We start from the raw sequence: 13,298 nt of genomic DNA on the forward strand, positions 1-13,298 counted from the left end.
ATCCTGACAATTTATAAAATTGTCTTTTTAAACACCCAGTGTACAAATCGAAAACGTGCATCTGATATACATATGTATTTCTGCTTTGAATTTCATTATAACAAAAATTAATTAAATCAAAGAGAAATAAGCAGTGTAAAAATTAATACTACACATCATTAAATTGTTAGCAATTTATGAAGTAAAAAAAATTACACAGAAATATAAAGAATTATCTTATGGTTTTTAAATAACGAATTTCTTTTACCATTACCCTGTCTATGAAAAACCTATCCATCCAGAATAGATGTATATAGAATTGCACAAATTTTACTGTCTTCAGCATATCTCATGATTTGTACTTACTTGTATGTTCCAAGCAGTCATATTTTTTTTTCATAATTTTCTGTCATAACTTCTACTTTTCCAAGAAAATAAATAGCAATTACGATAATATATAAGAACAAAAGCAATATCAAGTAATTAGGAACAATCTATGCACTTGTGTTTGAATTATATATTTGTGTGCAATGTGAAATTGTTTTTGTGTGATATTGTGTATCCGTTTTTCTAAATACATGTTCTATGTGCTTTGTATATCCAGATGGAATTTTTCTGTTTGTACATTTCTACAAATCATATTCATAAAAAAAATTGTTTTCCTTGTAAACATTATGTAATTTTCTTTGTTAATTCGAGATCAGCCTATACATATACATATATACACGTACATTATACACACATGTATACATACGTACGTACACATATACACAGTACGTCTCATTAAATATGGTAAGTGCAATCTTTTTTTATCAACAGTCTTATAAAAAAATTCTTACTGATAATTATTAAATAATTCAACTGCATAATTAATACAATTATATAATAACTCTTTCTTACTGATAAAATATATTTTTTTAAATTAAAGTATGTGTTAAATAAAGGTTAAAAAAACTAGTTATTTTCCAATAGAAAATTACTTCTCATAGCATAAACCTTTTATATAATTTAGTAAAAGGAACAATGTATATGTTAATGTTGCATAATAATCAAGAAAGATAATATATTGGAATATATAAGGCTTGGTTTATCAGTAAGTAATTTTTTTATAGAATTATTAACAAAACAATTATACTTTCATACCACATTTAGTGGGACATTCTGTACATAGCATATGTACAGATTGCTTCATAAAGAGTGGTATATTCCAAAGATGCAAAATTCTTGCATGACAAATAAGATGACATTCAAGGTTGTTCCATAATCATTGCAGAATATATCTTCACCTTAGTAATAATTGTAATTATGAAACATATATGTTCTTAGAATATATTGAGAATTTTGATATATCACATAACTTTTTGCACAATTTTTTCCAGTTTTGATGCATATGTACATAAACTAGAAAGCTAATTGGCTTTATTTCAGTCACACCAACGATAAATTATGATTAAACATGTATTATGTCACTAAAAGAAGAAAAAGAAATAAGGATTATTAACACGCACTATTTAAAAACAATCCTCACTATAAACAGTAATAACATAACAAATACATAAATGGATTAAGAAATTTAATAACTACCACCTTAAAGACTTGATATGGGTTGAAAAAGAATTAAAACTCATTTTATTTCGGACGTATGAATTTCTTCTTTCTTGGATACACCATACCTTATGAAATACTCTGTGTGTATATATTGCTTTATATTATGGAGCTGGTAAATCTAATTCATAATTTATTGTAAAATTCCCGTTCGAGATATACGAAAAAATATGAAGATTATTTACAAAATGATTTCATGCCAAAGAGAAAAGTTTCGTAACGCATACTTGACTAATTAGTCTGAAAAATATATTACATTTAAAATATACAAATTACGAAAAGTGATTAATTTAAAAACAAATTTCGTAAAACACTTCGATGTCGAAGCAGAAAATTCATTTAATCCGAAACAACATTCGGATAAACCCTTTGAAAACAGGTAAGTCTCTGAAGTGAAGTACCTAAACAGAGTATTCGGAATATAAAAACTTCGAAAAGCTACTGTAAAATCGAGTAATTAGAGATTTCTGGAACGGAAAAATATTAAAAAAAGAAAATCTGTTTAATTATATTTAAATGCTTTAACATTTCTTAAAACAAGAATAACATTCATTCCTAAATACGTATACGTACATATATGTATACAAGTATACTGTTATCAATATACATACATATATATGTACATACACATAGCTGTGTATATTTTATATATATGTATATGTATATGCATATGTATATACACATGTATATACACATATATATGGTTTTTGTATCCCTAAGTGTTTCATTTTAATCAACCGATTAAAGAATCGTATTAGGAGGTTCGTTTCTTTGAACACAGTTCACGATTGCTAAACACTTTCACTGTAATCAACAATAGCTTTTTTATGTTAATGTCTGTCAGTTTGTTTGTTTCCATTTAATCCCAAATTATTTCTTTTATTATTATTTCACTTGAGTCTTAAGATGTTGCAAGAATTCGTAGTAACTCAGAGAATTCTCAAAACGGTCTTCAACTAATCGTTCAACAAAGAGCGTCCTGAAATGACTGTCATCCCTGAAAATTAAAAATTAAACATCATAAATATATGTATATATTTTACTCACTTATACGAAATGTAATTATACTGATTGAAATATTAAAGAAGTGTTAATGAATGTTTTCAATAAAGCATGAAGGAATACAATAAAATTAATATTTTCCCGAATATCATGGTTACTGTACTCAAGTAGAACATTTCTAGCACAAGTATACAGTTTGCACTATGCTTGCCAATTTCAGCCCACACGAAGTTAAAGATATTATGAACTAGTAACAAACATGTTTCAAACTTTGAGCATGTATGCTCCATTAAAGACTAATTCAATCTTACAATGTGTTTCCAAACATAGTTTGTAACAATGAATTTTAAGTAATATTATACTTGAATAACAACACTAACACCTCAACTTTACTTTAAAATATCATTAATTCAAGCATATTATGATTTTAACAGCATTAATTGTGTGTATAATGAGACAATGTTCATTGTATTAGTTGTTAGATAATTTTTAATGTGAGAATCTTCTGAACATAAAAATAAAAATACAACTTACCGAATAATTTGTACAGAAGCAGGATAAGGCTTTTCTTCTTGCAAACTAAATACAAAATTGCGTAACCTTTCACTTTCTATTGTCTCGATCTCCGGTAACTCATACTAGAAAAAAAATATGTTCCGTATTTATTAAAGAATATAAATTTTTAAGAACTATAATTTTTAGCAATCCTATGAATTACTTCTACTACATTTTTTACATTAAACAGTCGCATAAATGTATAATTAAATACTTAATTACGAAATAAATTTAACGTACAAAAATAAATAATTTTTAGTGTGAATTTAATTTCATCAATTATATAAACATGAACTTACGAGTTCTTCCGGTATCGACGGAAAAGCAGAAACCCCAAGCACATTGCAACAGAAAGAAGGATGAATGTTTTTACCAATCAGAATAAACATTCGATCACCAGCGTCCATCAAGAATGCACCTCTAGAGTCAAGTTTCTCAGCAGAAAGGTGCAGTCTAGGTGGTTGTGGACATAGTTTCCCGTCAATATCTTTTGCATTCCGATCTTCAAGCGCATGAACAGGATAAAGGTCTGGATAAATCATCTGAATTAATTGAAAGAGTGGCAGAGTTTTCAACTGGCACATTGCAAAGACTCGATCATCAAGTCTTGTATTCGTTCCTGACCTGAAGGCAACCTAAACAAACATTTTACTTCTTAAATAAAAGAAAATTAAGGGAATTAAGGTCATCATTATTGATACATTCTATATTACATATTATGAAACCAAAATTAAAGAAAAAAAAGGGATCACAGAAAGTACTATCTTTTTAGTTAATACTTACACATTTGAGCAGAGCAATAATATAAAGAGGCAGTAGTTTTAAACTTCCTGGAGCAAGAAGTCCACCGGAGGCCGCTGATTGAGACAATTTGTAGGCTGTTAATACGTCTATGGCTACGTTTATTAAAGCATCTCTTGCATCGGATAAAGAGGACTGCTGAGACCTGTCTACGGCTATAATAGTATAAACAAAAAAGAAATTATAACACGTTTTAAAACATCAATATTTTCTTTAAATAATATTTCACAATTTTTCATTAGAACGTCAGAAAATAATAAGGCAAGTTAGAGCCTCAAATATAATCTATTGTATGATCATATTGAAACACTTAAATATAAAACATCAAAATTTAATTCAACTCCAATATGAATACTAATCAGTAGAATAGTATAAATACCATGCTACTTGCTTATTTCTTTTCTAAAGAAGATAACTTGCCCATTTTAGAAAGTAGGCCCACTATGCATTGTTGATCAGCGGAATGAAGGACATCGGATAAAGTAGACACTACTGGTAGGCACAATGTATGCACCCTAATTCTTCTTTCACCTGAAATTCATTTTATTTTCTACGTTATTTTTGATATTATAATTTTTAATTTTAAAAATACTTTAACAGAGAGTATATTAAATAGATAAAAAGTAATTATAGAAGGCATTAGGTTAAATACTCAGCAATTAGGTAAAATGTTAAACATAATATAGTGCATTTAAAATTTTAGCATGTGAATCAATAGAGCAGATAATATACCTACACTTTACTATAATTAAATAATTACATATAAGTGTACTTACCTTTACTGGACGTATAAAGTAAAGCTGCCTGGAAACAGACATTTTGCACATCTGAAAGATTTTCTTCTATAGCGATTTGCATTCCAAAACCAGCATCTGGATTAACGTTAGGCAAACTAAGAAGATCAGTTGATCTCACAAAGAAGTTTCCATGGAAAGTATGAATACTCAATCCACGTGTACATCGTATTCTCATCACCGCTTCGAAACCGATCTTTCTAGTAAGGTAACGTCTCAGTATTCTATCGAGAGTTTCTGTATGTTGCGATTTTGAGCCACGAAATAAAGGAAGATGATATATGCAACCTCCAGAGAATTTACACATGCCCGCTATAAAATAAAAGTTTTGGTTTCCGTTTTATTACTTTAAATTTCTAACAGTTTAATCATTTTTACTACTTTCTTAATTATTTAAATATTCACTAAAACAATTTAACAATTTTAAAAGAATTTTTATATTTTTTAGCAGAATAAGTAATAAAGAAAGTAATTTCAATCAGTACTTACAAAGAGTAGCTAAGTCACAGTATTGACTATTTAATAGAAATAGATCGACTGCAATTTGCTGACCACTGCAATCTAATGCTAATCTTTTGTAAAAATCTGTAATTGGATTCAAATGTGGTACATCTTTACTCGCTCTACTGTTTGGATCTTCCCTGGCTTGTAAAAGTCCTGGACCTAAATTTGGCAAGCAGGTTTGGAAGATGGTCACACGTCCACCAGTCGGTGACTAAAATAAAATTAACAACTTTCACTTGCTTTTTTTGTATTTTGTCAAATTGATAGTTAACAATTTTTGATATGTGTATACTGATTTTTTAGACAGGCATATATATTTTTGACATACCATAAGTTTGTAAGCAGCTTGCAATGCTGCGCCTAACGCGTTATTCGTATCATGAGTTCCTTGAAATTTTGTAGGTAATTGGACCAATAAATCTCTTACTAATTCTTCCCGTTCTTTTAAATTAACAATTAGATTTTCCGGACATGGAAGAAATACATCTAAAACCAGGAATTCTTACAATTAGATTATATGTATTAGTTAAATGTGCGCAAAATAATTATTCATATTCATTATGTGTAATTAACATTTAAGAAATACATATTACTTTACCATCTATATCGAGCATAATCATTTCCTGAGGTTGTGATACATTATCAGGTATGCCAAAGAAATGTATTGCAGAATCTACTGCCAAAAATCCAATTTGTGTTCTAGCATCGCCTGGCAGCCTTGATAATTCCTCTGAAATTACGTTGCACACTATGCTCAGATAACCGCTCTCTACTGCCAGTCTCGAAACGTCCAAAACAAACAGATACACAGCTGGCTGTGGTGGACGCAGCTTAAACATATTTATTGCTTTAATTATTTACTTAAACATAATCCAAGTCACTTTCAATGACAAAATTTACAAATAAAAGGATAATAAATGTATTTCAGTATTATATTCTAAATAAAAAATGTTATTTATATATTAGCTAAAATACTAATCAATATTTAACTAAATTAACTAAATTAGTAGTATATATTTGCTTTATAATTTTAAGAGAGTATTCCTTACCATATATTCACTAGGTGCAATAAATTCAATTGTACTAGTTTTTACTTCTGGTCTTCTAGATGGATCCCCATATGATTTTGTTACAGGATCAAACTGAAATTCTTCTGGCACTGTGAAGATAATTTTCACGTAAAATTAAGAACATTACTCTCACAAAATAATCAAATATTTGTTATAAGCGAATAAAAAAATGTTACGAAAATATTATTATTTCTAATATATGTACAAAGCATTTAGAAGATCATTTCATCAATAAATGTTAATAAAATAAGAAAAAATAAAAGAATAAAACATTAAATAAAACATTACAGTAAAATGAAATAATAATAAAAAATGATTTAACGGCATATACAATTCGTACTTACATTCATTTACTCTGTAACAAAGATTACATTTCCATCTTTTTGAATCATTGAAGTACACAAATGGATTAATATATGTTCTACAAGCACGACATCGAACTATTGTGCTGCATTGTATTACTGGCAAATGCTAAAAATATAATAATATTTAATACGGTAAAATAACTTGTTAAAAATTTTTAGATTTTAATGTCTGAAATAAAAAAGGAATATTTTACATACATTTAAGTCTTTGAAAGGATGTATTAAAACACCCAAAGGCAACCTCGACTTCTGCAGTAAGGAATTTGATTCTGGAATCTTCGTGATCGTGCAGCGGAAAATACTAAAAAAGTCACAAAATAATTAAAAAAAATCATGAATCACAATTATAAATTTAATAATTATTAGGAAAAAAAAAAAATTAATCACTTAATGTTTTTATATATGGAATACTTACTCTGGACTACAATTAACACTTTCTAAAAATTCTTGGTGAAGTTTTATCTTTGGTGGTTCTACTTTTTCTGCAGGTAGAACATTTCTGCACTGTAGAAGGTCCATGATCTCCATTCCCTAAGATAAAATAATATTTTGATGTTATTTGAATAATAATGAAGCAAAAAGATATAGCACAAAATAAGTTAAAATAAGTATATGTAAAATTTCTAGTAAGATGTAAGATTGCTTAAATTTGTTTTTTGATTACTCACCCATAGTTTATTATAGCCAAGTTGTGCAACAGACATCATATTCATTTGGTTGTTCAACTGATTCATTTGATCAGGATATGAGTCTGGATATCGTTTATTCATTGAATCTGGTGGCATATTCATTGGATTTGGTGGTTGACTTGGATACTGAAAAAAGATTAAACATATTTTCTAATTAAAATCTTAATAAACATAAAAAACATCACCTCAAAAAATCAGATCAGTAATAATCTAGAATTTAAAATTGCTGAAATATAAATTGTAAAGTAGCAAATATAAACTTAAAAATAAAAGTTAAAAATAATTATCGTACAGTGCTCTATAAATAATTGATAGCAGCTCAAATAAAATAGATTCTTCATTAAAAAAGCAAAGTTTCCTATTATAAAACAAATTCCTTCCCAAATGATAATATGAAAGTGAATAAAAACAAACCATTCTTTGTCCAGGATATCCTGTTGTTGAAGTTGGAACCTTTGTTTGAACTTGTCCACTACCAGGCATACCATATGGCATTGTATTTGGTACAGTCGCGGGATGTGGTACGCTATACGCATTTTTTGGATATATTCTTTGTCCTCCGAAATTTTGTTGGTACATGTTTTGTCCTCTAGGTTGTTGTGTACTAGTAGGAATTACATTTTGTTCTTGTTGCTGTACAAATGTTTGTGTACCTTGTACAGTATTTAGATTATCAGGCTTATAAGGTTTAGGATCCAGCCCTGAATTCTGGGATAAATTTTGATCAAAAGCAGGCATTATTTGTGGAGGCTCTACTTGTGAATTTACTTGTGAATTTATTGATTCATCTCTTGGAGGAGCTTGATTTTTTGTAACTAGGACTTGGAACTGATTCTGAACATTATACATTGGTGGTTGTTGCTGAACTTGAGGTAACCTCACTGGTAGTGGTGGTGGTGGTGGCATTACATTCATTGGATTAGTTGAAGGATTCATTGAATTTTGTTGACCATTCACTGGAGGCATTGGTGGCCGTTGTAAAGGTGTCCTGTATTGGTTATGAAGATATGGAGTTGGTGACGGATCTCTTGAGGTTTCCCTAGATGGATCTCGTGATGATTGTGATGATGGAGTACCTGAAAATGAAACATATTGATAATAAGTTTACGTTCTTTATATCTAACATTGATAAGAAATAATTTTAATATATTTGAATATAAAAGTTTAGTATTAATTCATATTAAATAAACATTTATGATCAATAATATATAAGCATAATACATAATAAATTTGATATATTACAACAAATGACATTTCAATAATTTATTACTATTTATAGTGATTACAATATTTTTAGATTTACACTGCTAATGTGTCATACTTTGAATACAAAGTTTATAATAAATTGTGAAAACTTAAAATTTGAAAAAGTGATAAATAATTAAAAAATGAGAAAATAATTTAAAGCTTGCATTGAAACACATGGGGATAATAGAGACTTAAAGAATTATACTAATATTAAAAATTTGACTTTTTAACAATTACTTTGCATTTTAACATATTCTTACCAGTAAAGTTATAATTTGTTGATTGCATGCCATTATGATGTGCCACACTTGCCTGTCCATTTACCATTTGAGGGGGGCCACTTTTTACGTTACCCCCATTACCATATGTATGGTATTGATAGTCTGTTGGTTGAGACATATCGTTGACTTCCAAGCGTCACTAAAAATTTCAAAATTTTTAAGTAATAATGTACATAAAGACATTGAATACAGTACTAGAAACATTAAGGTTATTTACAATATAATATTTCTAACATTTAAAAAAAAACAAAGAAAGATTATATACAAAAAATTAACCACATTAAAATTATCAAACAAAATATACTTCAAATTTCCATATTTAATGATACACATTTTTGCAAATCATATCTATAAAAAATGAAGGTCTACATTTAATTAATTAAATTTATTGATTTGTTGTTAGTAATGATATTACATTAAAGTAACTAGATATAATTAACAAAGAATGTTATCAATGCAATGTTATCACAGCAATAAATAATAAAACAACTACAATAATAGTAAAAGCACCTAAAAGCAATATTAAAAGCTAATTTCCTATGTATTAAAAGTAGATATTTGATAAGGCAATCATTCAATGACATTAAAATACACATTAAACGTCATATCCAATGTTTAACTTTCTTCCATAACAACAAGACTATAAATACTACTTAACATGAATCATTTAAACCTTGAATAATCTAGACTTTTTGCTCTTTCTGATATTTTTTTTGATGATTTTCAATTTTAATACTTTATAATTTACTTATATAATACATAATTTACATTTAAAAGTAAACAGAAAGATACTGATGTCATATTCCAAAAGACAATACAAATGTAACATCTTACATTTACTGAATTGTATGTTTTTTTTTCTTTATAATACCTGTTTTCATGTCTATGTAACTGATATAATAATGCAATATTTAATTAATGTTATTTTAGCAAAAAGATTAAACATAACATTAATCATTGCATTCTGTAATTTCTGTTTTATCAAAAATTTCAGTGTATAACAGTATTATTATTGTTTTTAGTATCATTATTAACATAGATATACAACAAAAATACATAAAGGGAAACACATCTGACATTGAAAATTATGGATAAACAGGTGGTAAATAATTATAAATTTGTATCAGACATAATAATGTAACAAATAAACTTATAGATTACATTCAATGATTTTAAAGTTGCAATATTAAAATATAATTGTTATCTAGTTAAAAATATTCACTCTAATTGAAAATACACAATGAAAAATAAAATTTTGCCAGCAATATGAAAGTAACTATTAAAGAACTTGAAAACTAAAATCTTACAGATTGCAAAGATAAAAAGTGAAATGTAATGATACTGTAATTAAATATAGATTAATGCACTTTAATCGTACCAATTAAATACAGTGAAACCACAAAATACATTTTCTATATAAAGGTGTCAGAGAGCAGTGAAATTACATTATTAAGTGTTAACAAAAGTCAAATAAACTTGACAAGAGCAGAAACGCATATTACGACAAACTATGCGAAAGAAAACAATAAAACTACACAATGAACGACAGAAAAGAAAAAAAATAAGGCAGTAAATAAAATATCATTGAAATGCAACAGTTTCGATGTTTCAGAAGTAAATACATATTTACTCATCAAGCTGGAATTCAAGTAAGAATAAAATAACAAAATTCGCAATTCAGTATTCGTGACCAGGAAAGAAGGCAGACTGAATGCCTACAGGAATTTTCAAAGATTAAGACACAAGGAAAGAGCGAAAGGTTAAAACGTCACGTCGAGATGAAGATACTATGAAGCCCGAGCTTTTCTTCGGGTTTTCTAGAGCGGGAGAACTTTCTTACCTTTTGGACGAGGTTACCACGGCGAATATGAACAAAAGTTTAGACCTCACTGCACCATGAGACGTGCATTGCACTTTTTACGGTGTAATTCGCCGTTAATTGTCGAAGAGACGTATCTCGTCGACGCGACACACAACATTACGTGGCAGCCCAGTTGATTGAGGCGCCATTTTCGATCAGTGGACTGATCCCGAACCACACACTCGAAATCATTAGTGTATATGTATATTCATATATAATTTCACAAACAATGAATGTAACATGAATAAATCTAATAAAGCAAGAACTATAATAGAAATATTATTTTGTGAATTTTTATTTTGCGATGATTAAATTATAAATGTCTGACGTAAATAATAGGTACTCGTCAAATCCTAAATTTTTCGAAATAAGGATAATATTTTTAAAAAGACATTTATCTAATTTCATTTATTAAACATACAAATTAAATTACCACCTAGTAAAAAATTAGTTTTTTATAATATAATTCTTGTGTTGTATATCAATAAAATTATATCAAAATAAAAATATATATTTGCGTTTTCTTTTAAATTCTGCATTGTGCCTAAAGTACATACTTAACTTTGGTAGATTCCAGATGGCGACAGTAAAGGGTTAATACCGCAATAATCCTATTTAAAAGAGCTCTTAAACAAAGATTCAACTGTAATGTCAATTCTATAAAACGATTATATACTTTAAAAATAACAAAACTGGGGAAAATTTTACAATAATCAGGAATTACCATCCATAAATTTATTTTTATATTAATCTTACAATTGGTTACATAAAATATATTCCTTGGTCAATTTCTTAAAATTATGTACACTTGTATATTCACAAATTTTTAATAGTTTCTCTCTTTTTTATAATTAGTGAATTGACTGATTACATATCAATTAAATAGCGAATAATTCACATAATTGACATAAATACTAAGTAATTGATAAAATTTGAATAAATCAATTACTCATTACTCGCGAAAATTCATTACATTACAATAAACAGCAAAGCTAATTTGAAAAAATAATTTCCTATGTAACACCATTATTGGTTTTAAAATCTTTTGCTTCTTACAATCATGCACATCATATACTTTACAAAATTATAGCTTTTAATACAAAATGATTTTATACTTACATATTTAGGAATGACTTCAATAAAGGACAAACAGAACTGAAAATCATTAAAAACAATTAAATTTTATTATATATAAACGTTAAATCTAAATTGAGAATTGATGGGCATGCTTATAAATTGCACATTTTTGTTACATTCACACCGTTTTGATCATAGTTACAATGTTAATGAAAGATCATTAAATAAGAACAGAAAGAAACATTTTCTTTCAATTAAAGAATTGTTGCATTTTAGATGCCCATATCTGACAGAAGCTTATACGTTTTTAATAATTCTTCAACACTTAACAGCGCAAGTTTATCGTGAAGTTTTTGTAATTTTTCATTAACTGTTGGATCTTTGATTTGTTTTGTTTCAAGTAATTGTAGTAATTCATTTTTCCCAGGATGTTCCTTTAAGGCATCTGAAATTTAAATTTAATAAAAATTTTCACATAATTTTATAAATCCTTTAACCACTTAACGCTCACGCCCATGACATATACAGGCACGCCGAAACGTCCAATTTGGACAAGTCCCTGACTGTCACAGGCACAATCGATACGGTCGCCGCTTGGCGGTTTTCTTACTCTAGTCATTGATATTTCTGAATCAAAACTCTGATATCTGGACTAAAACACATATATTGCCTTTCTAACACTATCCCTTGTATATTAAATGAATAAACAATGATAATATGCACAATCTTTAAGCCGACATCTGTTACGCATTTCTTTAGTCTCTGTGTAACCAGCGTTCAGTAATCTTCTTTCTTATAGTTTTTTTTTATTGTTATTATTGTTATTTTCTATTAAATTTTGCTACATTTTTTATTAAATTTTAATACTCGAAACAGAATAATTTATGTTATATTCTATCTTCCGCTTTTCTTTCTCTATTTCAGTAATAGTACTTCGTACACCGCTAAAAATGCAGAAAACATGTTACAATATCCACAGAATATGAATGTATGCAAAAAAAAAAATTTGTGCATTTTTGGACGGTAAATTTGAAAAAAATCTGAGCGTTAAGTGGTTCAAGTCCTACATATGTAAATTCAAAAAGTAGGTGAAAAAACTATTCCAATAATTAAAATATTTAAATTTTCTTCTATATTTTCTTAAATCAGAAAAAAAGTTTTTGTGTGTACCTGAATTAGTAATGTTATCTACTATAAATGAAATATGTTGCAAAACTGATATCTGTTGGGTTGGTTGGTCTTTCCTTGAACTTTGATTTTCTTCTGTATCAACCTCAATAAGGTTTTCATGCTCAGTTAAACAGGTTTTGATCAATATCTTCAAGCTAATTAAAGCTTCATTCCGCATTAAAAAGTGTGGTGCTGTTAACATTTTGACTAGGTGTTTCACTCCACCATGTTGTATTATTGAGAAAACTATTTCTTTACTCCTAGAATAACAAAATATAAATATTAGTAATTGTACTT

General features: G+C 27.9%; 2 protein-coding genes across 2 annotated transcripts in view; both read right to left on the minus strand.

Moving 5' to 3' along the window:
• Positions 1-2,425: 2,425 nt before the first annotated feature.
• LOC108579059 (protein transport protein Sec24B) lies at positions 2,426-10,923 on the minus strand. Its single transcript, XM_017942493.1, has 17 exons — positions 10,734-10,923; positions 8,873-9,032; positions 7,779-8,440; positions 7,344-7,490; positions 7,091-7,206; positions 6,874-6,976; positions 6,655-6,781; positions 6,290-6,399; positions 5,839-6,070; positions 5,569-5,726; positions 5,226-5,451; positions 4,719-5,048; positions 4,363-4,473; positions 3,925-4,097; positions 3,441-3,776; positions 3,121-3,224; positions 2,426-2,581 (listed from the first exon to the last, which is right to left on the minus strand). Exons 2-17 carry the CDS (start codon positions 9,009-9,011, stop codon positions 2,470-2,472), a joined length of 3,186 nt encoding a protein of 1,061 aa, XP_017797982.1. The 5' UTR covers positions 9,012-9,032; positions 10,734-10,923; the 3' UTR covers positions 2,426-2,469.
• A 1,180-nt stretch (positions 10,924-12,103) lies between these two features.
• Positions 12,104-13,298, minus strand: part of LOC108579051 (rap1 GTPase-GDP dissociation stimulator 1-B) — a 5,227-nt gene continuing 4,032 nt past the window's right edge. Inside the window, exons 8-9 of the mRNA XM_017942480.1 lie at positions 13,002-13,295; positions 12,104-12,276 (exon numbers count right to left, since the gene is read on the minus strand). Coding sequence (XP_017797969.1) covers positions 12,104-12,276; positions 13,002-13,295 — 467 coding nt within the window. The remainder of the gene's footprint in view (positions 12,277-13,001; positions 13,296-13,298) is intronic.

The sequence above is a fragment of the Habropoda laboriosa genome, unplaced genomic scaffold, assembly GCF_001263275.1.
Source record: "Habropoda laboriosa isolate 0110345459 unplaced genomic scaffold, ASM126327v1 scaffold42, whole genome shotgun sequence".
Classification (NCBI taxonomy): domain Eukaryota; kingdom Metazoa; phylum Arthropoda; class Insecta; order Hymenoptera; family Apidae; genus Habropoda; species Habropoda laboriosa.